This window comes from Cygnus atratus, chromosome 22 (genome assembly GCF_013377495.2).
Source record: "Cygnus atratus isolate AKBS03 ecotype Queensland, Australia chromosome 22, CAtr_DNAZoo_HiC_assembly, whole genome shotgun sequence".
Lineage (NCBI taxonomy): Eukaryota > Metazoa > Chordata > Aves > Anseriformes > Anatidae > Cygnus > Cygnus atratus.
Genome location: NC_066383.1, coordinates 4,674,401 through 4,698,228, shown reverse-complemented (window position 1 = coordinate 4,698,228; position 23,828 = coordinate 4,674,401). Strand labels below are relative to the sequence as shown.

Sequence of the window (23,828 nt, the reverse complement as noted above, 5' to 3'; positions counted from 1 at the left end):
AGTGCACGGCATAGTGTTACTGTTTGCTTTTGTTACGTACCCTGGTGGGTCATCTTACCTTGGGCTTGAGATGGGCGGAGAAATGATGCTGTGCGGGTGCATGATGTGCAGACACTTGCTTCGGGGGGTGTGGGGTGGGTATTCTAAGTCTTTAATTTTTTACATCTATAAACATTTACTGTTTGGTGGGAGAGGAGGTGGAGTTAAGATTTGAGGAGGTCTTTCAGTCTGTAACTATTCTGAGGGAGACCATTTTTCCCCTTGACCATACTCTGGGAAGAAATTCAGAGGTGAACCTACTGTGTACCTTCTTATCTAGATGATCTTAGAGGTCATTTCCAACCTAAATGATTCTGTGATTCTATGGTCCAAATTTCATGTTAGCAAACAGAACTAGTTAAGGTTATTTCCAGAACTAGTTAAGGTTGAGCAGTGGTTTTGTGGCACGGTAGTCAGAATCATCTGCTTTGCTTTGACACAGACACGGCAGCATTCTGAGCAGAGAGTCTCCAGCTGACAAGAAGCAGAAGGTTGAACGCTGCAGTAGCACACACGACTTTGATCCGACAGGTAAAGTCTTACAGCTTCTCAGCTGAAGATCTAGGCTTTGATTTGGAAAGTGCTGGGGATCGGAATGAAACCGGTTTTAATGGGTCAACAGATGTGGTTTTTGAGAGTTGTGGTCTTCTGTGCTTGCAAAGCCCTTCGGAAGCATGCAGGCATTGAAATGAACACGGTCTTGCTTTTAAACGTGCTCATTGACAAAGTAGCTGTTAATTATGCAAGAATAAACCTAGATTAGTGGTATCAGTGAGTAATTATTAACTACTTCCTCTTTCAGAAAAGTTAGTCTGAAATTTCAGGAGGCAAATACTGTAATTAGTTGTGAGTAGTTCTCTGGCTGTTTTAGTAGAAAAAAGTGTGAAATCTGAGACCTTATAGACTCGACTAGCTCTGGTATTCCTTGTAAATTTTTTCTGAAGTTTAGTGGATTTTGAACCATCTCTGTGGAGTGAATTTGTGCTTTCCAGCATGATGTATTTTAAGATGAACTTCTGTTTTTTAAAGGATATGCTATCCTATTTTTTAACCTTCTGAAAGGTTGTATCTGGGTCAGCTTGGTCAACCTGTCCAGTGCTGTCATGGAAATTAGGATGCATGCAGGGATTCTTCCTTCCCTCTGCGAAACACTAACCCAGTGACTACTGTGTGTGTTCGTGAAATGCATGACAGGCTCTTGCCTGAGCCTCCTGGCCCCATGCAATGTGCTTTTTTCATGTCTGTGCATTCTGCTGTTTAGCCCAGTGATTTCCCTGGGGCTTGTGGAAGAGACAAGAGTTGAATCTAAAGGTTGTAGAACTTGTAGAATGTGTTTTTGCACAAGGCATTTGAAGCTGATGTTTAGAAACCATCCTGTTCGTTAGTGTTTCCTGCCACTAGCTGCATGACTCCTTCCTAGTGTGCACAAAATAAATTAAAATGGGCTTTTAACATTATGTTAAAAAAAAAAAAGTTCTTTAAGGGAGAGAACTTAAATTAGGTTGTTTTCTTTTCCTTAGTCCTTGGGAATACACAATGTAAAATTATTTTGGTTGGGGGAGGTCTTGGGCCCTGAAGTTGGTTTGCAGAAAGAATTCTTCAGAAGCAAACTTCAGGAATCTTCTAATCTTAAATTGATAAAAGTAATTCCGATTCGAGAGCTGCTACCTGGCACCACTAATACAATGGTTATGATCTGGTCTAACAGATGAACTCTGTACTGTAGCCTTCATAAAATTCCTTTCTTTTTAAGGGGTAAATTCAGAATGCTGAACCACTGTGCATATGTTTATTACTTACTCTGGAGATGAATGTTACCAGAGTTTCTGTGCTTGGACTGTTTTTTATCCAGAATATTTTCTGTAGTTCGTAGCCAAGAACTTCTTTTATTGTGTCTCAAATTCTGTAATAGATTCTTTGTGGTGTTACCTGTGTCTTCATGCTTGTATTATTCACCCCTTATTCCAAGTGTTTCGCCTACGTTTTGTTCACATCCTATTTGTGTTTTGCACGATTTAACCTAATAAATCAGTCTGTGTTTTTCATTAAGTTTTTTTTTTCTCATGTTTGGTCTCCATATTTTCTATATCTCTTTCTCCTTTTCTCCTGCTCTCGTGCAGATAGCTCCTCCAAGAAGACAAAGTCTAGTTCGGAGGAGAGTAGATCCGAGACGTATGGTAAGCTAAAGCAGCCGCTGCAGCCTTGCACCTTTGCAGTCTGCTCCATGCTTTCTGTCTGTGCACCCGAGGCTTTTATCCTTTACGTGATCCGCATGGTTGGCTCTGCAGCAAGGAGCGGGAAACTGGGTTTAAATGTTGCTTCAGTGTATCAGCTTGTAGTTCTTGTAGTGGCTGGAAACTAACACGTACATGGCAAGCACAGGCTGGCACCTATGTTCTCCTGTTCTCCGTTCCTAACTGGGGAAACCTGGTGGGGCTGCTGTTCTTGGAGATCTTGTGCCACCGAGTATTTTTGGCATTGCGCGAAGACACAGCTTGTGCTGGACTCCAGCAGAGATTTTGTAGTTGGAGAAAAGTCTGTGTCTTGCTCTAACTGTAGAGGTTAATCTGGGTGAGCTGGTAATTCGTATTTTGCATTATCTGTAGAGGATCTTTTATTAGTTTCTTTGTTTTTTCCACTTCTGTGAAAAATAAATACTTGAAAATAATTTTTAAAAATGTAAGAATATAAGCTTAATCATTCCTCATATGAATTTAACCATTCTCCATTCCAAAGAAGGGGTGACTTCCCTGGTACTCCTGTATTACTGTGTATTACTGCATAGTGAGTTTGTAGGCTGGAACAAATTGGCGTGTAACAATCAGGGACAGGAGTAGCTCCACGTCATTATGTTGTCAGCACACTTTGGCCAGTGCTGCTGGAAAGAATGTGTACCAAATGGAGCCTGTTTGCTCCTCCGCCCTTCTTCGCCTTACATCAGATATGTCAGTCTTTAGACTGTGACACTCTCTCCATTCTACCTTTATGTTAATGACTTGTTGAATTTGTGATCCCTAAAGAGATTTGCACTCCTGTCTTAGAAAACTCAACGTTGCAAGTTTTCACAAGTTGGTGGGTGGTCTTTTGAATCCTACCAGCTTCTAAGACCCTTGGACATAGACCGAATCTGGCCAGTACTGCCACGTTTCACGATTCTAAGCTTGTTTGTCCATCGCTGGCTTTCATGTCCTTTCCTATTTTGTTCTGGTATTTAAAATAGTCTGTGGTACCTTCTGATTTTTCTCTTGTTGATAATTTTGCTTGCTGCAGAACCTTCTGTGGGCTTTTGGACAGATGCACTGACTCTTCGAGTATCAGTTTTATTATTTCACTAGAATAAAACTGCCAGGTGTTACTGCGAACCGACTTCTTAAACCAGCTGTGTAACACAAAGTGATGCTGTCATAGTTCTGTTTGTAAGGAACTTTGAAAAATAAAAGCAAAACAAGCAACAAATCTGTAGAGTTCCTTCTCAGCCACCATAGGCCCGTTAGCCCTTCAGTTGGCACAGCTTAGGGAGGTGTGGTCTGTGCCTTCCGTCAAAATGAGATCTCTTAACTTCCCCTGGAATTTTGAATCGCACACATTTCTTATTAAAAACAAACCGACCGACCAAAACCAACCAACCAAACAGTAGTAATATGACAGTTATGTTCCTCAGGGTGTGAGACTTCCACGGAGACTGTAAAGAGGTTTGGAGAGAGCTTCGGTAGACCTGGAAACTCATCCCAGAGACCTGGCCTGCTGCAGCTTATGTCTTCCTCCTCAGAAACAACGAACAAGGAAACAACCCGATCAGAAAGCATGTATTTTAGGATGATGTTTCTGATGAGCTTATGTTGAAGCCCTGACTGGTTCTTCCCTTCGCCAGGTTGATGCTGGCTAAGGACAGCGCAGGTTGACTAGATCCCTATGGCGTGAACCTTCATTAAGTTTTGCCTAATGCTGCTTACCCATAATATACTGGAGGTGCTGTCAGACTATTCTAGTTTAATTACAGGAAACATTTGGTATGCTTAATGGAATGTATCTGTGTTTATACTTCTCCCTCAGTCTGTACAGTGTCCTGGTTTTTCATGTATGGCAGAAAGAAACATGACTTCCTAACTTAAGCCTCCACTTCCCCCAAAGTTTCCTGCAGATGCTCTACCCATGTCCAGTATCTATGGGAGCAGTTTCCACTCATCCTTCCTTTCCGATGGCCTTTTCTGTTGTGGACCTTGCCCTGCCTTTTGTCTCTACCCTCTTCTTTTCCCAGGTTCCATGGTATGTGTAGAGAGGTTTGCTGTTTGCTTTGGAAGGGACCAAAATATTTAAAGACCTGCAAGTGGAAATACTGTACTGATATTTTTCTTGCTGGTGACTGGATGGTAACTGGCTCTTTTTTGGCTAGCCCTTGGAAAGCGACTAATAGAAAAGTCTTGAATGACAGCAGAAAAAGGAGGTGTGACTCTGTGTGTTTGTTCTTACCTCTCAAAATTCTTAACTAAGGAGCAATAGGCCAGAATTTGAAGAATATAAGTGGCTTGCCTGGGGAGAGTGGTTAGGTAGGGAAATTGTTCTGATAGACAGAAGTTGATTTATAGCCATATCAAACTTAGAGTGAGGTATTTTCTCCCATAAATCCAACCATCTCATATCTGTGTACTCAACAAGGTCTAGCTGATGAGAAGAGAGATTGAGTGTAATTTCAGGTAAGCTGTAATTAACTAATTAGTGCTATAACCATCCACAATGCTTGACACCTCTTTCTTGAAATAGAATTCCCGTCTCTTAAACAAACTTGAAAATTGATTATAGCTTTGAGGGTGAGAGGTTAGATATTGGTTGCTTGCTCCCTAAAGATACCTTCCTTTATATTTACTAATTATAATATTCCAGCCCAGATGCTAGACGAGACCTTCTGCATACTCTTCCGCATATTGCCTCCAATTTTGGGGGAGGTTTTTAGATCTTTTTTTGTTTTGCAAATCCAGATTTTGCCCCTGTTGACATGTTTTTAAATCGAACCCTAGGGAATCCATCCTTACTCTTCCTGTTTTGTTCCTTGCAGTTCTTGTCAGCCTTGTGTACTTTATTTTGTGACCATTTTTCCAGCCTCTTAAAAGGACTCTTGGGAGCCCCTCATCGCTCCCCTCATAATAGCCAGAAACGGCTCGGAGTGCAAGGGGCACTCGACCACAGGGATTGAATGTGTCGTTGCCATGGGAGCAGATAGTCCTATTTTTAATGGTTAAAATACATTGTTCTTTTCTTCTAGAAAGGTTACCAAGCTTTGTTTTATGAATGGTTTTCGGTGCCATTGTTATTAGCAGCCTTATCAGGCCATTATATACTGCAGTAATTTCCAACAGTATAGTTTTTGCTCTGGCTTTACATGACTTCTGTTACCAAGTTAGTGGAAGAATCTGAAGAATGCTGCAAATATGTCATTTGGTATGAAGAACATGGTGATAACTCGAATGAAGTGAAATTCAGAATTTCATCCGGTGAGAAATTGTCTTTTAAAAGCCGATAGTTTTATTTATTTTGTGGAGCAGGGTTTCTGGAAATATTTGATGGAAATAAAGCCTCCCAACTGAAGTGAAACAGTTGGACGTTCTCAAAACCCCAAGGAGTTTGTTTTTGTTTATTGAATGATTCATTTCAAATCACTATATTAAATTGCATTTTCCCATTGTGGCCTCATGCCTCCAGGGAGGTTATAGTTCACGAGGCTCCTCCCATGCAGTGTCCCACACAGTCTGATCAGAGGAAAAGCCCCATTATGTTATGGGAGATGTAATTCATGGCTCCATTCTCTCTTGTGAGTTAGGTTTTCAGAACAAGCTCCTACTGTATTTGTTATGCCCTGCTGGGGAAATAAAATTTCATATGTAATTGAATAGCTTCAGAATGTTTAGGATCCATAGAGAAGAAGGTGAATGATCTTTTAACTGAAGAAGTTAATGGAGAATCAAAATGTATGTCAGGACTGTTGAGACAGTCATTTTTACCATGATGTGTAAGTGACCTTGAGAACCTGTGACGTTACCCTTTGCTGCTACCCAAAAGGCTCACTTGTAAGGGGGCTGGAGGACGGGACACAACGTCTCGGAGGGAATAGTGCCACCTGTTGAGGAGCTGATCATTTTAGCTTTTTCTCTAATTCCTTTTTTCTGAGACTGGTAATTTCTAACAGCTTTCACTTCTGATCTTAAACCTCTAAGTACAGCTAGTAGCAGCTAATGCAGTTAGCTGCTTTGCTGCACTCGTGGCTTGAGTAATCGACAAGTTTGGGGAATTGCAATATGCATGAAGATGAAAAAGGATTTTAAAGATTTTTTTTTCTTCTACAAAATTTTATGAATCCACCCAAAATACAAATGTCTGTTTTGTTTTTTTTTATGTACTTAAAACATAGTCACAGTGATGTTTCCTTATTTCAAGATACTGTCATGTGCAAGTGAATATGGGAATAAGTTAATCATTGATTTGATTCTGAATGTTGTCAATGATGAGTTCCTTTGTCCTTGTAATTTTTCTTAAGCTTCAGCTGGAAAACATCAAATACCTTAATAAGGTTCTTCAAAAAGAATGACTCATGATTTCCATCCAGGAAACAGTGAGAATTGGAACACCCAGGCAAAGAATGAATGAATCGTGCATCAAAAGCTGATTGCCACTTGCTAACATGGGCTCTTCAGCGTTGCACCGACCTCGTAGACTTTACTTGAAGTGGGTGAAGTTGCTGCTCAGTGTTTTAAAGTACAAGTTCCTGTAGGTACTTGTGATATCAAGGCATGGCAGTAACAGCTGCTGAAAACTTCACGGTGTGTGTCACTGGGCTCTCGGTGGTTTGTGCCTTGCCTTTGAGACCGTTCCAGAGTGTCTAATGAGGTGGTCAAGGTACCAGATCTGGGTTATGAAAACATCACAGCTCTGTTCTTAACGTTCCCCCACAAAGCAGATTTCACATGGAATGTATTTTATACCGCAAGAACAAAAGTGAGCAAATGACAGGTTTGGTGGGGAGGTCCTGTGCTGCTTTGTCCTCACAGCAGCTCAGGAGAGAGCACTGGAAGCTGCTTTTTGGGTTACCCGCCTCAGCCCGGCACTGTTATTGAAGCTGCTCTAGTTCTGCAGGCAGCAGTACCTTCAGAAAACTTCACATTCATTAAAATCACCGTAAAGCTGCTGTGTAGCTCCGTCAAGCATGGTGTCTCAGCTGGCCTATGTAGACCTCATTATGTTGTGTTAGATCCTTTTATATCGTGTTAGGGAAAGGGCTAAATGCCTGTTTCTGATCTGAGGTGAACAAATACAGGGAAAAGGCAATTCTGGAATAATTTGGGTTCAAGTCAGCGTAATTTCTTTTGCCTTCCCATTGTTAAATTAACAGGTGGTATTGGGTGGAATTGAGACTTGTGGTTTGAAACTGTTTAATTTGATCATTCCTAGAACTTAAGTCATCCTCTGCAAGGCCAGCTTTTGTTGCATCTCCTAATGCACTGCCTGTGCGTTGGCATCACGTTAATTCCAGGAGGAAGCTTATCAGTACCCTGAATCCAAAGGTTATTGGTTCTGGTAAAGAGAGAAATTCCGTGGAAGAGCAGCGAGTACACAGGGCTATGCTGTGCCTTTAAGCAAGGAAAGTTCTTATGAGTCAAAAGATTAGTTAGTGTCTTACTCATAAAACCTGCACGTCTGGCAGCAAGGTTTAAAACGAGCTGTTTTTATGAAATAGCATATGTTCTCTTTCCCACACCCCACCCTGGGGCATCATTCTTGTGAAGTGAGACTTGAAGAAGCTTGGTCATATAGAGAAATGGGAGGTACAAAAGGGAGAGGCATGTTCTTTCACTTAAGCATATAAAGAGGGTGTGAAAGGTGGTGGTTTTTTTCCTCTTGTCTGCTTTCCCCTTGCATCCATTCCATCAACTTCCTGCAGATCGCTGTGGGTAGTGTAATTTGTTTCTCCTTTATCAGCAGAAGGGGAGTTACTGGGATGGGATTCTGTGACCAGATGGCTGCACAAGTGCTGGAAAGCAACCTTTTCCACCGCTCCCACACCTGTCTTCATGTATGCCGCACTCAGGGAGAACAGGGCTGACTGGGTGGACAGTGTTTTCACTTGAGGCTCTTCATTTCCATCAGGAGTTGCTCCAGAGACATAAAAGGAGCTGTGCTGGTACGAGAGCGATTTAAAGCGTGGATGTGACTCCACGGTCTCTTACAATTCATTCCTTAAAAATGATTCCAGCAAAGGCAGCTTTGCTGGGGCAGGATTTTCTCAATTTCCTCTGCCCCCTCCATGCTAAACAACACTGCTACAATTTTGGTATCTGATGTGGAGGAGAACTCTTTCTCGAGATGCTGGTGTCAGAATTTTGCCTGATGTGGCTTTAGAAATGAAGAAGCAAAGCAAGCTGTTAGAAGGAAGGCTGATGTTTAGTAGCTAGTAGTTTCTGCTATGTAAATAAAAAAACATCCTGGAAGCGTTTTGCAGAGTTCCTAAAGTTGCTTTTCAAGATAAAGGCTCCATTGTGGTAGGCTTTTGCAGCTGCTCTTAGGGAAGTGCTCTGCAAGGAATATGCTGGGGCTGCTACTTTTTTTTTCCCCTTTTTTTTTCCTTGTTTCATTTTCAGGTGAACAATAGACATAGCTATTGGACTAGATGATCGTAGAGGTCTTTTCCAACCTGAACGATTCTGTGATTCTGTCTAGCACTTTACCTTCCCAAAGTGCTGCACCTCCTGAGTGCATTTATCTCTGCTGTCTATTTATGTTCACAGCATACTGAGGATTCCTGGGAAAAAAGACAATTTGCCTTTGATGTCACACAGCAAGTTAGAGGAGGAGCAGATTCGAACTCACATCTCCTGGGATTTTGGCCCAGTACTTAGCCCACTAATAGCTCAGTGGGAAGCACGGTCTTGATTTCGGAAGACTAGTTAAGTGTAGCACATGTGGCTCGTACTTCTTTACTGCTACTGATCTGCTTCCCTTGAATATTCTCACCTGGAACAGAAGGTGCCCTGAGATGAGATTTTTCTAGTATTAGCACGAGCTAATTTTTCAGTATTAGCACGAGCTAATTTTTCAGTATTAGCACAAGCCATTTATGTTAGTTTGAGAGATTTGTAACCTGTTTGTTTATTTATTTATTAAAAGTAGCTTGTAAAAATTGTTTGGTGCTGTTGATGGTGTACGGGAACGTGACAGCCCTATGCTGCACTTTGAAGACCTATTGATATGGACAAAGGGAAATTGTGCTCATTGGTTCATGTACGTAGCTGCTCCTCTTTACAAGCTGCTTTTACCTCAAGTTGTGTCTGATGTGCCAGAGCTGTCTGCATCTCTGCTGTTGTATATCTCTGTTTTGTGTAACTGAAGCAATAAGCTTGACCTGTCTTGACATTCCTATCTGTTTCTGGACTGCTGCCCTGTTTCTGTCTCTCATATATTCTTCCCTCTGTTGTCTTGTACCAGTTTCTTTCTGTGCTCTGTGATTATCTAGGAGGATAAGGTTTTGGACTGATGCCTAGCTTGTGTCTCTTTGTATTTCTCTCCTTCTCTTTCTTCTGCCCTTTCCCCACCTTTCTTATGCAGGTCTTGTTCAACGGTGTGTTATTATCCAACGGGATGAAAATGGATTTGGGCTGACAGTCAGCGGAGACAATCCAGTCTTCGTGCAGTCCGTCAAAGAAGGTAAGCAGACATGCTAAATATGCTAGCCAGAGAGCAGCCTAGAGGGTTTTCGTGTGAATCAAAGAAATATGTGCATGAGTTGGAGTAGAAAACTCCAAATTCTTTCCTTATGGGTGGGATGGCTTTGCTATCACAAACTTTGGAATAGATGTGCAAGGACAAAGAGTGTCACACTGTTGGGATGCAGTGAACCACCCCTCCTATGTTTGATGGATATGGAAACTGTCCTCTTGCAGTTGAAAGGAAGTAAGTTTATGCCTGGTAAAGTGGTGGATTGTGGTTTGGCGTATCCACTACAAAATGGGAACAGAACTACTTTAGTGTAGATACTCAGAGATGTTAATCTAACAAAGAAAGAAGAAGCTTGGGTGACTATGGGAAGTAGCTTTGCATGGAACTACAGAAGCACTTAAACTATTTTTGGTTTGTATGATTTTTATTGAAATTGGAACTAATGGTTTCTTGCCTCTGTAGATGGAGCAGCCATGCGGGCTGGAGTGCAAACAGGTGATAGAATTATCAAGGTAAGGGCATTCACATCATCCGAGAAATAGATCCTTTGTATTAAATGAGCTCTTTCCCTGAAAGCAGGTCATTGATGGCTCTGCACTGATGTTTGCTTTTGCCTGTGGGATAGAGGAATGGTCTACGTTTCCCTGTTCTGGGCATGTACCGTAACCACTGAAAGCCCACTGCTGAATGTTAGTTTTGTTTTGGAGATCACTCTTATTTCAGAACTTCATTGGCAAGTTCAGCATCCTACAAGGGTCAGTTATCACATGTACAGAAAAAAAGAAGTATCGGGGGAGGAGAGCAGTGTGTTACTGATGATTACCTGCAAATAAATGGTCGTCTTGGATTTTATTGTTACTCACGTAACTGCACCCCAATCAGTGTTCTCTTTTAGTCCCAAACAACCAAGAAATCAAGTCATTGGCTAAAATGATTATCTAACTCAGTGCTGCAAAATGATGGCTGTGCTAGAGCCGCTTTGACACAGATAGAGCTGGGATTTCAACCAAGCATATAAATTAATGAATAAAGTTAACTACCCTAAATTTCCTTCTGCCCAGTGAGAGGTGGGTTGCTTTCTCATGTTCGGTTGCTTGTTTTTCTTTGGTACGTGTGTATGGTTTTCTTTTTGTAGAGCTCTGCTCGCTGAGATAAACTTAGAGGGAGAAATTGTTTCTCTGTTAGCGTCTTGAAAGACATTAGTAATAGAGATGAGAGGAAAAAAATACTGTTGCTTGTTCTATTACATTGCTTATTGTGTAGTGTGCGGGGACCCAGTGGGATTTTTTCCTGGGTTAGAAATCAGGAGCTAACCACTGTTTACTTTCTTTCTCTCTCATATCCCCAGGTGAATGGCACTCTTGTAACACACTCAAACCATTTGGAGGTGGTAAAGCTGATCAAGTGTAAGTAAAGGCATGTTGCTATTTTTGTCACTGTGCTCCTTTAAAATGCATGAAAGGCATAATTTTAAAGGATCGATGATTGATTCAGCTATCAAGGGACAAGGACAATCACATTCCATGCTGAGAGATAAAGGCTGTGTATAAAACAGGCAGTAAAGTGAAACATAGGCTAATTTTGACTACTTGGACTTGAGCTGATCCATGCTTCTGCAGTTTCTCCTTTGCTTGGTGTTTGAAATTACCATCAAACCTAGCCCACGCATCGTCCGGTTTTGATTTCACCTTAAATGCCACAGCTATTCAGGCACTGTTCCTGCAGATTACTTTAAGTTGCTTACAAAGTACTGATATTGCCCACGGAAGTGAATTCTTGGTTGATTTTCTTGTACTATGAAGAAAGCGTTAGCGGTTCCTTCCACCCCGGCACAGTTTATTTTGTGGTGTGAGCCTGTGTGTACTGTAAATGTAACCTGGTAGATTAGAAATTGCCCTGCGTTTTCTTAAGGTTGGCTATCATGAAAGGTTTTGGATTACCTGATATTTAAATGGAGATCTCGAAAACTGATCTGACAGTGCTCAGCGGTGTGAAGAATGAACAAACGAAGAATGGTCTGAGTTGTGTCTCTAGGGGTGAGAACCTTAGAAATCTGCAAGTGTCTGAAATGTGTCTTGTTCTTGTTCTCCCTGCAGCGGGTTCCTATGTAGCTCTCACTGTTCAGGGGCGCCCACCAGGGTCTCCCCAGATTCCATTGGCTGATTCTGAAGTGGATCTGGCAGCGTTTGGGCATATGTGTCCCGTCATGACATCGCCCCATTCGCCTGGCACATCAGGAAATGCAGAAAGGATTACTAGCCCAGTGCTTATGGGGGTAAGATTTAAGATTTTTTAAGATTTTCTTTCCAAAGAACCAGTTCAGCAGTGGAAAAAATGTAGTCATTTTTTTTTCTCAAAGGAATTGTTTTGAACTTCTTGCACAAATAACAAATTGGAATTGCAGTATTTGTCTGGCCACCCAGTGGGCATTTAATCACATGGGAAACAACATGTTGCAAGGAAATATCCTGTCCCATCTGAGATAATGCAAAGAGAGTTGAGAGGTTATTCACAGGTTGTCTTTGAGATACACTGCAGTTCGTATGGTGTGAGTTGACGCTGCTCAAAGCCAGGTATTCTGTAATTTCTATTAAGAATTGGGCTGTAAGACATGCAGACATGTGACAAAGAAGAGTAAGGAAAGCAAATACACAGATGTTTCTTTTTTTCTTTCTTTTCTTCTTTCCTTTGTTCCTTCTTTCCTTCTTTCTTTCTTTTTTGTTTAATGTAGATAACTACGTTCAAAAGTAGGAGTGAGTGATTACATTCTACATAGGATAGGATTTGCAGAAACTTGAATTGCTTTTTGTTGGTCTTTTTCTGGGCCCATGTTTAGGAAGTAGGTGGAAAGCAGGCATATCCATTTTCCTTATCTTCCTTCGCTCCTTATTTTCTAGGAGGAGAATAATATTGTCCACAACCAGAAGGTGGAGATTCTGAGAAAGATGCTACAGAAAGAGCAGGAGCGGCTGCAGGTACTGGAGTTGTTGCATGTGTACAGGAGGGGTGGAGGGAAGGGAAGGGGATGATGTGAATTAAAAAGATGGGTTGTTGAATCAGTATTAAGTAGCTTATTCAGCATTCCTTTGTGTGGCTTGTGTTTTAGTTTAGCTTTTCTATATACTGGCCTAACATCAGAGATCTGTCTAATTGCTTGGACTGGTCAACTCTTGCATTTTTAATCTTTGACAGGATTGGAAAAAAAATGTGGTAGTTTAAGTGGAAACGTACATACCCGGTCAATCTGGTCTAATCCTAGGACATGTAAGCATCTTTGACTAACTGAAAGTGAGTCATTTCTCACTAGGAGCAACAGTTGGCACTGTGCTCCTTGGTGGTGCTGAGTTATTGTGTCTTCAGCTGTATGCTCGATGCGGTTGTGATTAATTCAATAAATCTCTAGAATGGAGTTATTTTCATATGGCACAAGGCAGAGGAGAGCTGGATAAAATAGACATTCCATAGCAGTTACTTGATATGACAGTAGGTGTGCAAACGTGCTGTTTATTATTTTAGATGTGTTAATGGAATGAAGATTAGTAGTAGGCTAAGATTAGTTGTAAGCTTTGATATTGAGCAGATACTGAGTGATGAAAGCTCATAAAATTACTTTTCAGTCTCTGCAAGAAGAGTATAGCCGATCATCCAGCTCACGACTGCTCAAAGAGATACAGGAAACAAAGAAGCACATTACTCAGCTGCAGGAGCAGCTGTCCAAAGCCACAGGCTGTACTCAGGTAACAGAATGTGTCAGGCTTCTCCGTGGTATGTTCTGGCTGAAAATTCTTGGGGGATGATGGTGTTCTGGGCAAGCAGGAGTTCCCTGCCACGCTCTTCAGTGCTTGTACAGACAGATTGCACCCTCTAGAGTTGAGACTGGTAATTAGGCTGGCAGAAGCTGTCAAGTAATACAGTGGAATGTCAGTATATGAAGTGGACTTTACAATGAACTTCCAAACAATCTATGAAGAGCTGCTTTTAAAGCAGTAAGTGCAAATTGTGAAGTATATTACTTTGTCAATACAACCTAGAAGAAACCTGTGTAGTCATTCTTGCCATGAAGAATAAATAACTGGAGGCTTAAACCAGCTTTTTTTTTTCTTTTTTGAGTTGTATTATTTTTCCTTTTTTTCTCTGCCTTTAAGCTTATAAGTCCTGAAAACTTGATGTGATATTCTATTGTCTTCTCTTAGAAGAACATTGCAACTTTTTAAAAATACATGAAGGAAGTTTAATAAACAATGTGGGCTGTCCAGGTTTTAAAAGAGCTAGCGTTTGAGTATAATAGTCTCTTGAAATACTTTACTTGCTCTGTGCTGCTCCCAACTCACTTTTATCTTTTTAGGATGGAGTTCTGTCCTCCAGGTCCGTGACAGAATCGCTGCAGATCAGTGAAGTGGAGGCAGAGAGTGGGGATGGTCTGAGCAAACTAGATTACAGCAGTGACAGCCCCTCCCGACCAAACAGTGACATTGCTGATGTGAGTACTGAATGACTCCTTGATTTTGTTTCTAAACCTCTTGGATTTGGTTTTCTTGTGCAGATTTTTTAAGTTTGTGTTGTTCTGTGTATTATAGATATGTAGTGTCTCAGTAAAGGTGTGTATTACTAGAATAGGCTTCTAAATACACACCAAAAATATTTCCCTGAGGAAGCGTACTATATTGGTTTTCCAATAGGGACTGAGAAATAAATAGTGTGGGTTTTGGGTTTTCATCCAGGATTAGATTTTCCTGGCACACTCCCTGTAACCAGACAAAGAAAGATGCGATGCCAGCATCTTTCTCAAAACTGAGAGATGCCAATTAGAGTATCTTTTAAGAGCATGTTAATGTTCCAATTGCGGTAGCTGTGATTCAGATCCAGTCACTGGGCAAGTTGCCATGAAAGTGAGGAAGAGCCTTACTTTTACCAAATAAGCTTCAATTATTGCCAACAGTAAATACTCCTAGTCTGTTCACTCATCAGTTATCAATCTGTGTGCTCGTATGGTCTCCTTATTGCAGTGCCTTAGCACCTAATCCTTAATTAAGCTGCTATCTGATTAGTGCAAAGAAATTGAGACTCTGTAATTGCACTTTGGCCTAAGTTTGTTGTTTAACTTATGGAGGTGGGAGCTAAATCTGTACTAGCAGTTGGAAGGGAAAGGAAGATGGGTCAGATGTGCCTCCAAAACATGAACACAGATGACTCTATTTTGAAACACTCCCTCGCTAACTCCAAATCTGACTAAATGTCACTCGTGTTTGTATAGAATAAATGCAGAATAGAATTCATAGCTGTCTTCCTTAGTTCTGTCAGAGTTGTTGATGATAAGTGATCACTGGAGGTGGTTAACACACCAAACTTTCAAGCATTTCAATCCAAAGTGACACCGAGAAACTTAAGGACTGGGGGCAATGGAAAGCTCTCAAAGTTTATGGAGTCCAGAGTTCTACAGTTAGGGTGAAATAACTGCGTGCATCAACATAGGCTGGGAACCAACAGGCTGAGTGGTAGCCCAGCTGAAAAGCCTTGGCTGTTAATGTGGGCACACTGAAGATGGGCCAACTGCTCATGCTTTTTGCAAATAAAGCCAAATGTCTGCAGGGCTACATGAGAAAGAGGATTGCCAGGAGGTGGAGGGAGGTTACTAGCCCACTAGTAGTTACTTTCTTGTTCCCCAGAGTCCTCGCAGTGGCCCGAAGGAGCGGGTTTATCTGGATGAGAGCCCAGAGAAGACTGAGGTTCAAGATATTGTGAGTCCAAACCATAAAAAATAACGACAGCATCTCCTGTAATGGGCCCATTAACGTCTTGTTTTCCCCCGCTTTCTAGATGAAGCACACATAAACTTTGCTTTAGAAAATGAAATGCAATTAAAATTGTGCAGGGAATGTTAATTAGCTGAATAAATGTTTATGGAGCTTAAGAGCAGGCCCATTTAGAGACGAGAAATAGATAATCAGCAGTAAAACAGCTGGACCTAAAATAGCTGTTGTACATATTTTATTCCTTGAGTCCAACCCTAAATGAAAACCAGTCTTTAGGATATTCAAGTAATTATAAGGCTGGTATTATCAGGGATGGCCTCGAAAATGGATAAAAGTGGAACATAGCAGGAAGTTCTGAGCTATCTGAAAGTACTGCCGTCTTCCACAGGATGACTTCTGAAGTATTTTTCCCTCATTTGCATGACTTTCTGAAGTCATATTTCTCCATTTGTACAAAGCTGTCATTTGTCATATGCTCCATGTTTAATGTACTCAGAAGTCTGCAGATGATGCAATTGGTTTTGAGTCATCTGATTTGACATTTCTGAATGCTTCCAACTCGGGAGAAACATTCTAAAGGGGATCTCGCAACTATAAACTCGGACAAGGTTGAATAAAGGCACATGGGTTTCTTTTGCAATTTGAAAAGAAGAATTAAAGTGATGGTGATATTTTTGACTAGGTAAAGAAAGTTTACTGTTCCAAGACACTAACAGAGCTGTACTTTTCGTCCCTCCCTTCTCACACTTCTGACTCGCCCCAGGATTCTCAGTCGAGTGTTGGAAGTCCTTCATGCCGCATAGGGCCTCAGATCATTGGAGCAGAGGATGATGACTTTGACACTGAGCAGGAGCAGGTGGGAATGACTTTTAGCCCTCAGCCACCCCTTCTCCCTACCTCAACCAGAATTCTGTTTTTTCTGTGCCTAAACTGCAAGGACTCCATTGCTTCTTTTTATTTAACAGTTTTCATGTGGTGAATTAAGAATTAAGGCATGTGATTCTTGTTACTGCTGATCATACCAAATAGTAACACTTGGGGATTTTATGACAATATTCTGTCTTTGATTCTTTCTGTTAATCTTTCTTCTTACAAATTCAAGCTTTCTAGAAATTCATTTGCCTTATTTGATTTCCTTCTGTTTATTAAGTTTCTATTAACAGTTCTGCATTATAGTCACAGCAGTACAGCTGCTATGGCTTTTGACATACTGATTCTGAGTTATTTTAGCTCTCCTTTGCTCTGAGCTATGTGTCATTATATTGTAGTCAGTGTTCAGGGGTGTATTTAAAAGAAATGTTCCCACTGTAAACTCTTCCTGGGATGTTAGAATGGCATTGCAAAGGCTCTGGAATTGTTCAGTTTTTATTTTAATTAAACAAATGAGGAGCTAAGCTGTAGGAAGAAGCTTGTTATTTTTTTGCACGGTAGCTTTCTTGAATAATTCAAATAGTTTCCTTGTATCTCTGCAGATTAATGGACAGTGCAGCTGTTTCCAAAACATTGAGCTCCTGAAATCTCGCCCAGCTCACCTTGCTGTTCTTCTGCATCATGTGGTGTCCCAGTTTGACCCTGCAGCATTGGTAAGATGTTCTGGAATTGTTTCCGTGGCCAAAATTTGTAGTCTTAACCAGAGTATTTCAGGATCTCCTTGTTCTTGTGTAGCATTACCAGTGACACCACTGGATCAGCAAATAGAGATTCTGTGCAGGCACGAGGGTATTTCAGATAAAGGAAGAGAAGGACGAAGAGAACTGTCTCCTTTACATTCAGTGGTTTACAAATAAATATTTAGCTCTTGAAAGCATTTAATTCCAGCCTAAGGTAGTGGGATTAGTTATCTACAAGGAAGGTCTGATCTCCGTTTCTCTTTTCCCTTCCCTCCTCCACTGATTACAGGGGCAGCCTAGCTGACTAGATGAGGTTACCTGTGCAGTCTAGGTGGCTGAAGGTAGCTAGGAAGACTCACAATCCAGCAATGCTGAATTCTTTGAAATAGAGGAAAGAAAGATTTGAGTTTGGTGTGTTAGAAGAGTTCTCATTGTATCTCCTAATTTCTTCTCCTCCTCTTTCCCACAGTTGTGCTACCTTTACACAGACCTGTACAAGCAGACCAACTCCAAAGAGACTCGGCGTGTCTTTCTTGAGTTTTACCAGTTCTTCTTGGACCGAACTGCAGTAAGTTCCAGACCTTTCTCTCGTTTTCAGGTGTATCCAGGAAGTTGACTTTTACCATTCTTCGCTCTCCTGAACTGGAAGAAACTCAGGAGTTATATAAGTCCTCCAGAATCAATAGCGTTTTTTTGTTTTTTCTTTTGGTTAAAATGATACCACTAAATAAGGCAAAATGAATGGTAAATAGGCTCAGATGCCTGGGTAAGTCTGTATGTCACAGAGAATGCATTGTCTGATAGGAGTAGTATTTCTGTGATGTGTAAGCTAGCTTTAGTTGTTATAGATTCCCTTTTAGTTAATAACAACTGCATATATTGACGTGGCTGTTGCAAGGATTGGGCAATTTTGTATGTCTGGTGGAAAGCCTGCGAAGCTTCTTTACCATCATAAATCAGACTACCACGTAGTGTAGCAGAGGCTAGTATCGCATGCTAAGATGAAATAATCCTTGTGTAATATAATACATATTCAAGATGGGAGCCTCCCTCATGATAACTTTAGGTGTTAAGGTTGTAGGTTTTGTTTTTTGAGGGGGTTGTACTGTATGCATTGTATGTTTAATTGGGGTGCTGTTTGTTGTGTATGTTCCCCCAGTCTTTTTTTTTTCTTTCCATTTTTTTTTTCTTTTTAACAGAATCTTAAAGTTCCAGTTCCAGATGAAATCTCCGTAGATCTAGGTAAGGCACTATCTACTTCTGCAGCTTCTGCTGTTCAAGGCAGTCCAAGGAAATTTCTGAAATGCACTTAGGGTTACTTCAGATATACGGTATCATGTGTTTACAGGAAGAGACAAATAAATATTTGTTTCTTATGGAGGGCATTATGCATGCTCTGATACATGCATTAGTAGTGAGAAGCACTGGCCACATTGGCATGTGTATTTTTTAGTCTAATACTGGATGTGACTAAATCTTTTTACAGTTAATGCTGTAAAATTCATATTATCAGTAAGTGAAAAGCAAAAGGGTACTCTTGGATGGGTCAAAGATGTGAATGAGTGACTTTATTCTAATGTAGCATGGGCTATCACTGTTCTCAAAAGAATAATCTCTTAACTTTCTCTTCTGGCTTGCAGACAAAAGAAGGCCAGAGCTCATTCCTGAAGAACTTCATCGCCACTATATACAAACTATGCAAGATAAAGTCTGTCCAGAAGTTCAGAGGAATCTGGAAGACTTCAGGTAACAACAGTTGCCCGTGCAGCTTTAGTTTAATTCATACCTGCCCTCAGTCAACATGTCCGTTATGGGAGAAGTCCAAACTCAAGGGACATAGTAATTCATCTCAGACTGAACAGGAAGATGGCACTGAAGAGGGCCTACGGGGTCACCCTGACCAACACTTGAATGTTTTTTGACACTGTGCTGCAACTAGTTCTTTGCAAGATCTTTGTTAGAGATTTGTTTATTTATTCCTAGAGGTTATTTTAGGCAATTTTAGAATATTATTACTTAGGTGATGTTACATGAATCTTTCTTACTAAGCACGTTTGTAATCAGTTTATATCCTTTTTTATTTTTGCTCTCCTTTGGACAAGAAATAATCCACTTTAGAGAGCTGTCATGAGCATATGGTAGAATTTAATAATTAATATGCCCTTTCTTGTACAGTTGCGAGCATTCTGTGCCAACATGAGATGCTGTAGCAAAAGATATAATGGACTTTTTCACAGCTAAAAGTGTCTGAGTTCAAGTAGATGCTTCAAATGTACAACCTGGGATACTGCAAAAAGAACGACCACTTTTGCTTGGCCATTGCCATGGCTAGCTCTCTTGATAAATATCGTACAACTTTATTAGCTTTGTTTTACAGTGAATGCAAATGTTACAGAGAACTGTGATGACCTCTCCATTCTTGTTCAGAAACCAATAATGCAACTTGCTTGACATTCTGAATGTCAAGAGGTTGCCTTTCCTTGTTACAAGTCAGTACTCAGTTTCGAGTGATGCTTCCCTCTCTCTGTATTTCAGGCAGAAACGTAGTATGGGATTGACCCTGGCAGAAGGAGAGCTGACCAAGCTGGATGCAGAAAGGGTTCGTGATCGGAACGCGGTGGAGAAGGAAAGAGCATGTGCAGAACAGATTATTGCCAAAATTGAGGAAGTCTTGTGAGTATCAGCAAGTATAATTGTGGGAGTTAAAAACGGTTTCACCCTGAACCTTACAGCAGCAGAGCAAAGGAATTAATAACTAGAAGTAATTTTACACCACTACATTTATATTGCTTCCCCATTTTGCTACCAACATATATTTCAGTAATGACAGCAAAAAATATGTTAATATTTAGCTGAAGTCCATATATCTTTTTAAGGGAGGCTACTGTTCAGATAGCAGAGGTATGCTTCTGTTGTTGTGTTGTGCATTGTTAGGTCAGGGTCCTTCTTCTGGGCTGTAGAAACCTATAGTTTCATAACCTTTTTTTTTTTTTTTTTTTTTTTAATGTGAGCTGAACCCGATTTTCCTAACTGAACTTTCATTTTTGTTTCCTTTTCCTGGGGCTTTCTTATATGCCAAAGGACACTTTGAATACTACTGCTGACACTCTCGCTGGATATGACTGGCTGTTAATTGTTAGTTAATTATTGTTTCCTTTTTACATTCTCTCTTGTTTTTAGGATGACATCTCAGCCTTTGGAGGAAGAAAAGAGGTAATGGAAGTTGTGTGGGCTTAGTCTGAAGTAAGAACCCCGTTGCTGATGCTTGCTCTGCTGGCTCTCTTTGCTGAACAGAACAAGGCAGCCCTCTGCTGGCCGTAGCTCCAAACTCTTATTTTCTAAATCTGCTGGCATAATTAACTTGAAGTATCAATCTCGTTTCCAGCCTCTCCTTGTTGTGAAGTTTGTTTCTTTTGTTTCAGACCAGAAAAAGTTACTGTTTCTGAGAGCTCATCTGTTTCTTTGGTTTGGTTCTGTAGCTGCTTCAGTCCAGTCTAATATTTAAGTGATGCCTTGCCCTGTTCAGTTTGTTTGGCACCCTACAACTAGCTGGGTAGCTTTTACTATACTCACTACAGCTACTACACCTTTTACTGTTACTGATTTTTACTGTAACTCCCGTAATATGACTTCAGATATGTACTTAGTGTATGAGCTTAGAAGTTTCTGTGTAATTCTTAAAAAATATATATATTTTTACCTCTTAGGCTGGTACGCCTTTCATAAACTGCATCTGTTATTTACAAAAGGATAGGTTATAATATTGGCTGAGTATTTTCCATTGTATGTAACACATAGTTTCATATTAAAACAAACAGACAAAATCACTCAACTTCCTTTAATCCAGAAATGGTTCATTTCTCCACGGAACCTTTGCATTTGACCTATTTCATTTTCTTGACAAGATGGATTTTCCCCAGTACATTTCTCCTTAACATCCATCTTCTTTCCTTGTGTTTATTTGGCAGTTCCACAATGCAATACGTGATCCTTACTTACATGAAGCATCTGGGAGTCAAAGTTAAAGAGCCTCGGAACCTGGAGCAGAAGCGTGGCCGTATTGGTTTCTTGCCAAAGATCAAGGTAGTAGTGTTGTGACCAGAGCACATTCGTTTAAAACTGTCTGACATGGGTGCTTCAATAGAATTCAGAATAGACTTTTGCGTGACACACTAGAAGTTGGTATGATTTTTACAGTCTTCATTGCACCAACAGGATATAGCATTATCAATCTGCACAGAAAACCTAACAGCTGAGATTGAGTTGTACATATGTTTTCAGACACCTCAATTATAAATTAATTACCTTCCTTTTCACGGTTCTAGACTTATTAAAACTTTGGGTGATAAACGTTTCACGTACTACAATATTAAATAATTTGAGGACCTCATTAAAGCTGTCAGAACTCAGGACCTCATTAAACCCATCAGTCTGTTGGCCGGTATACTTAAGGTTTTTTCTTGAGAAACTTGCCCAAAAACAAAGGCTTTGTGGTGCAGGAAAGCTACTCTTCCTGCCACCCACACTCCCCCGTTTATATAATGAGTTTTTTCACCAAAACTCCATCTCCGTGGGTGTGTTCAGTGATCTCCCACGGTGTGGCCATGTCTGGTCACAGCAGCTGTGTATTTTCATCGGTGTTCAGCCTCCTTTGAATGTTAAGGCTGTCGTGAGCAGTTCTGCACTGACAGTGTGAAAAGTTTACATTAAGCATTAGCAGCCTTTCTGACGTGGTTTGCTAAGTTGTATTTTTCTTCCCCAGATTAGAGTCTGTATGTTTGTGGTGGTTTGGAGTCACAAGATGTTGTTCTTCGGAGAAACAAGGAGCTAGTGGTCACTGTAAATGGGTGTCTTGCCCTAGGGAAGAGAGTGGTTTCTGGCTCCCGTTAAGTTAAAACCAGGCTGTGTGAGTTCTTGCTTTTAACAGACGCATCTCTTAAGATGCTGTGGCTCCCTGCTGCAAACCCTGGTACACACCACTCGTAGGCTGTCCGTACTGTCTTTGCCTGGTATGCTGCAGGATGCTGACCCCTGGGTAACTTTAAAACCTGCTTTATGACAAATAAGCTTTTCTTGTACCAAACTGCTGCTGCTGTTCTAAAGAATTAGTCAATATCCCAGTAAATAATTGAGCCTGAAGAAATGAGTTTCCTGTTTACTCTGCTTTTCTTTGTTGTATATTAATGCAGCAAAGTATCAAGAAAGAGAAAGAAGGAGATGAAAAAGGAAAGAGAAGAGGCTTTCCTAATATTCTGGGCCCACCGAGGAGACCAAGCCGACATGACAGCAGTGCAAGTATGTCAGACAAGGAAATGTATGTACCCCCGCTACTTGTATGAAAGCCAGTTAGTCTCTGCTGTTTAACAACAACAACAACAACAACAAAAGACTTAGTAAAATTTTTGATTTTAAACCATGTTTTTAACGATAGGCAAATCTTAATTAAAGTAGTTGTCCTGAAATACTTCTTTTGGTTACTGGGAACAGGTAAAAGCTCTTTCAGCAATGTAATGACTCTGTGTTTGTTTAGTTGGCAGAGCCATGGAAATACAGAAGCAGCGCCATCCAAAGCACTTACCTACAGCATCTTCTGTTAGCCCAGAACCACCGGATTCTGGCAAGATGCGCCAGAGTGGGTCCTCCAGTGATGGAACAGATGCACCCTACGCACCTGCCAACCCAATGTCTCCTTTGGCAACGGGTCCCTTTTCATCTCCAGAGGGAAGCAAGGACAGTGAAGCAGGTTAGGATGATACTACTGAAGAGGGACTATTGAAAATTGTGTTGTGAATAGGATATGGAAGGCACACTTCTAATGCAAGGAGCCTGACAAATTGGGACATGTTTCTGTGTCACTAGACATGATTTTCCTGGGTGCTTCGTCATGTTTTCTGACTTAGTCTCTGGTTTAAGTTAGGAAGTCTTGTCATGGCCAGAAGTTGTTGTCTGGTGGCTTCTGTCATGGTGGCATTGGATCATCCAACAGGAAAAAAGCATCCCCAGGTGCCTGCCTTTGTAATCACAAGTCAGTATTACCTGGAAACACATATCATGGGGATTTTTCTTACCAAGCTACAAATTCACTTCCTCCAGCTCTAAGTTGAAATGAGGCTATGAATCAAGAGGCTATGAAGAGATTGTGAAGTTCTCTTAGGTACTCTAATTTGATACAGTTCTTGACATTTCTTACACATTTTTTTGTAGGCTCGAAGCAGACTGGAGAAGCACCACCTGCTAATGACTGTGTGGATGGCACACCCCGCACACCTAATAATACTTTTGAATTCCCATCTCCCTTGGAAAACTTGCCAGAGGAGGAGGGAGAATCTGAGAGGTAAATGAGTGCCCTGCTTGCTTGGATGGGGCAGTGGCTGTTGGATAGCTGTTGCTGGACAGGCTGGTGGCAGTGGTGGTTTTGACAAGGGGTGGTGAAGCCGGCTCTATAAAACACTAGTCACAACGTTTGCATTAAACGTTATTAGTAGAAGAAGGAAATACTGGTCTGTGTCTGCTCTCAGGAGGGTGAGGCTGAGAAATGGACAAAACATTGGGGTTAGGAGGTTAGGCCTTTACTCTGAATTTATGCTGAATGTCTGAGTGGGGTGAAGTTCTTGCGTGGTTCCCTCATAATCCCTTTCTTTCTTTTTTTGCAGAGTTGTCGAAATGGGAACACCAAAGCCTTTTCGCAAGTGAGTGTGCTTATAACTGTTTGAGCTTCACTGAA

The 23,828-nt window shown here is 41.0% G+C and overlaps 1 protein-coding gene across 7 annotated transcripts in view; it reads left to right on the top strand.

The window, feature by feature from the left end:
* ARHGEF12 (Rho guanine nucleotide exchange factor 12) overlaps positions 1–23,828 on the top strand; it is a 79,011-nt gene that overhangs the window by 33,697 nt on the left and 21,486 nt on the right. For 3 of the 7 annotated variants that reach the window (XM_050715017.1, XM_035555954.2, XM_050715018.1), the window contains exons 3-23: positions 482–570; positions 9,631–9,729; positions 10,204–10,253; positions 11,090–11,147; positions 11,838–12,016; positions 12,639–12,716; positions 13,359–13,478; positions 14,087–14,221; positions 15,408–15,479; positions 16,258–16,350; positions 16,967–17,077; positions 17,574–17,672; positions 18,304–18,346; positions 18,745–18,850; positions 19,640–19,777; positions 20,285–20,317; positions 21,073–21,187; positions 22,294–22,399; positions 22,635–22,847; positions 23,309–23,438; positions 23,758–23,793. In XM_050715017.1, coding sequence (XP_050570974.1) covers positions 10,215–10,253; positions 11,090–11,147; positions 11,838–12,016; positions 12,639–12,716; positions 13,359–13,478; positions 14,087–14,221; positions 15,408–15,479; positions 16,258–16,350; positions 16,967–17,077; positions 17,574–17,672; positions 18,304–18,346; positions 18,745–18,850; positions 19,640–19,777; positions 20,285–20,317; positions 21,073–21,187; positions 22,294–22,399; positions 22,635–22,847; positions 23,309–23,438; positions 23,758–23,793 — 1,904 coding nt within the window. In that variant the 5' untranslated portion in view covers positions 482–570; positions 9,631–9,729; positions 10,204–10,214. Of the gene's footprint in view, positions 1–481; positions 571–2,159; positions 2,217–9,630; positions 9,730–10,203; positions 10,254–11,089; positions 11,148–11,837; positions 12,017–12,638; positions 12,717–13,358; positions 13,479–14,086; positions 14,222–15,407; positions 15,480–16,257; positions 16,351–16,966; positions 17,078–17,573; positions 17,673–18,303; positions 18,347–18,744; positions 18,851–19,639; positions 19,778–20,284; positions 20,318–21,072; positions 21,188–22,293; positions 22,400–22,634; positions 22,848–23,308; positions 23,439–23,757; positions 23,794–23,828 lie in introns of all 7 variants that reach the window. The other 4 variants (XM_050715016.1, XM_035555953.2, XM_050715014.1 and 1 more) reach the window with 3 other exon arrangements.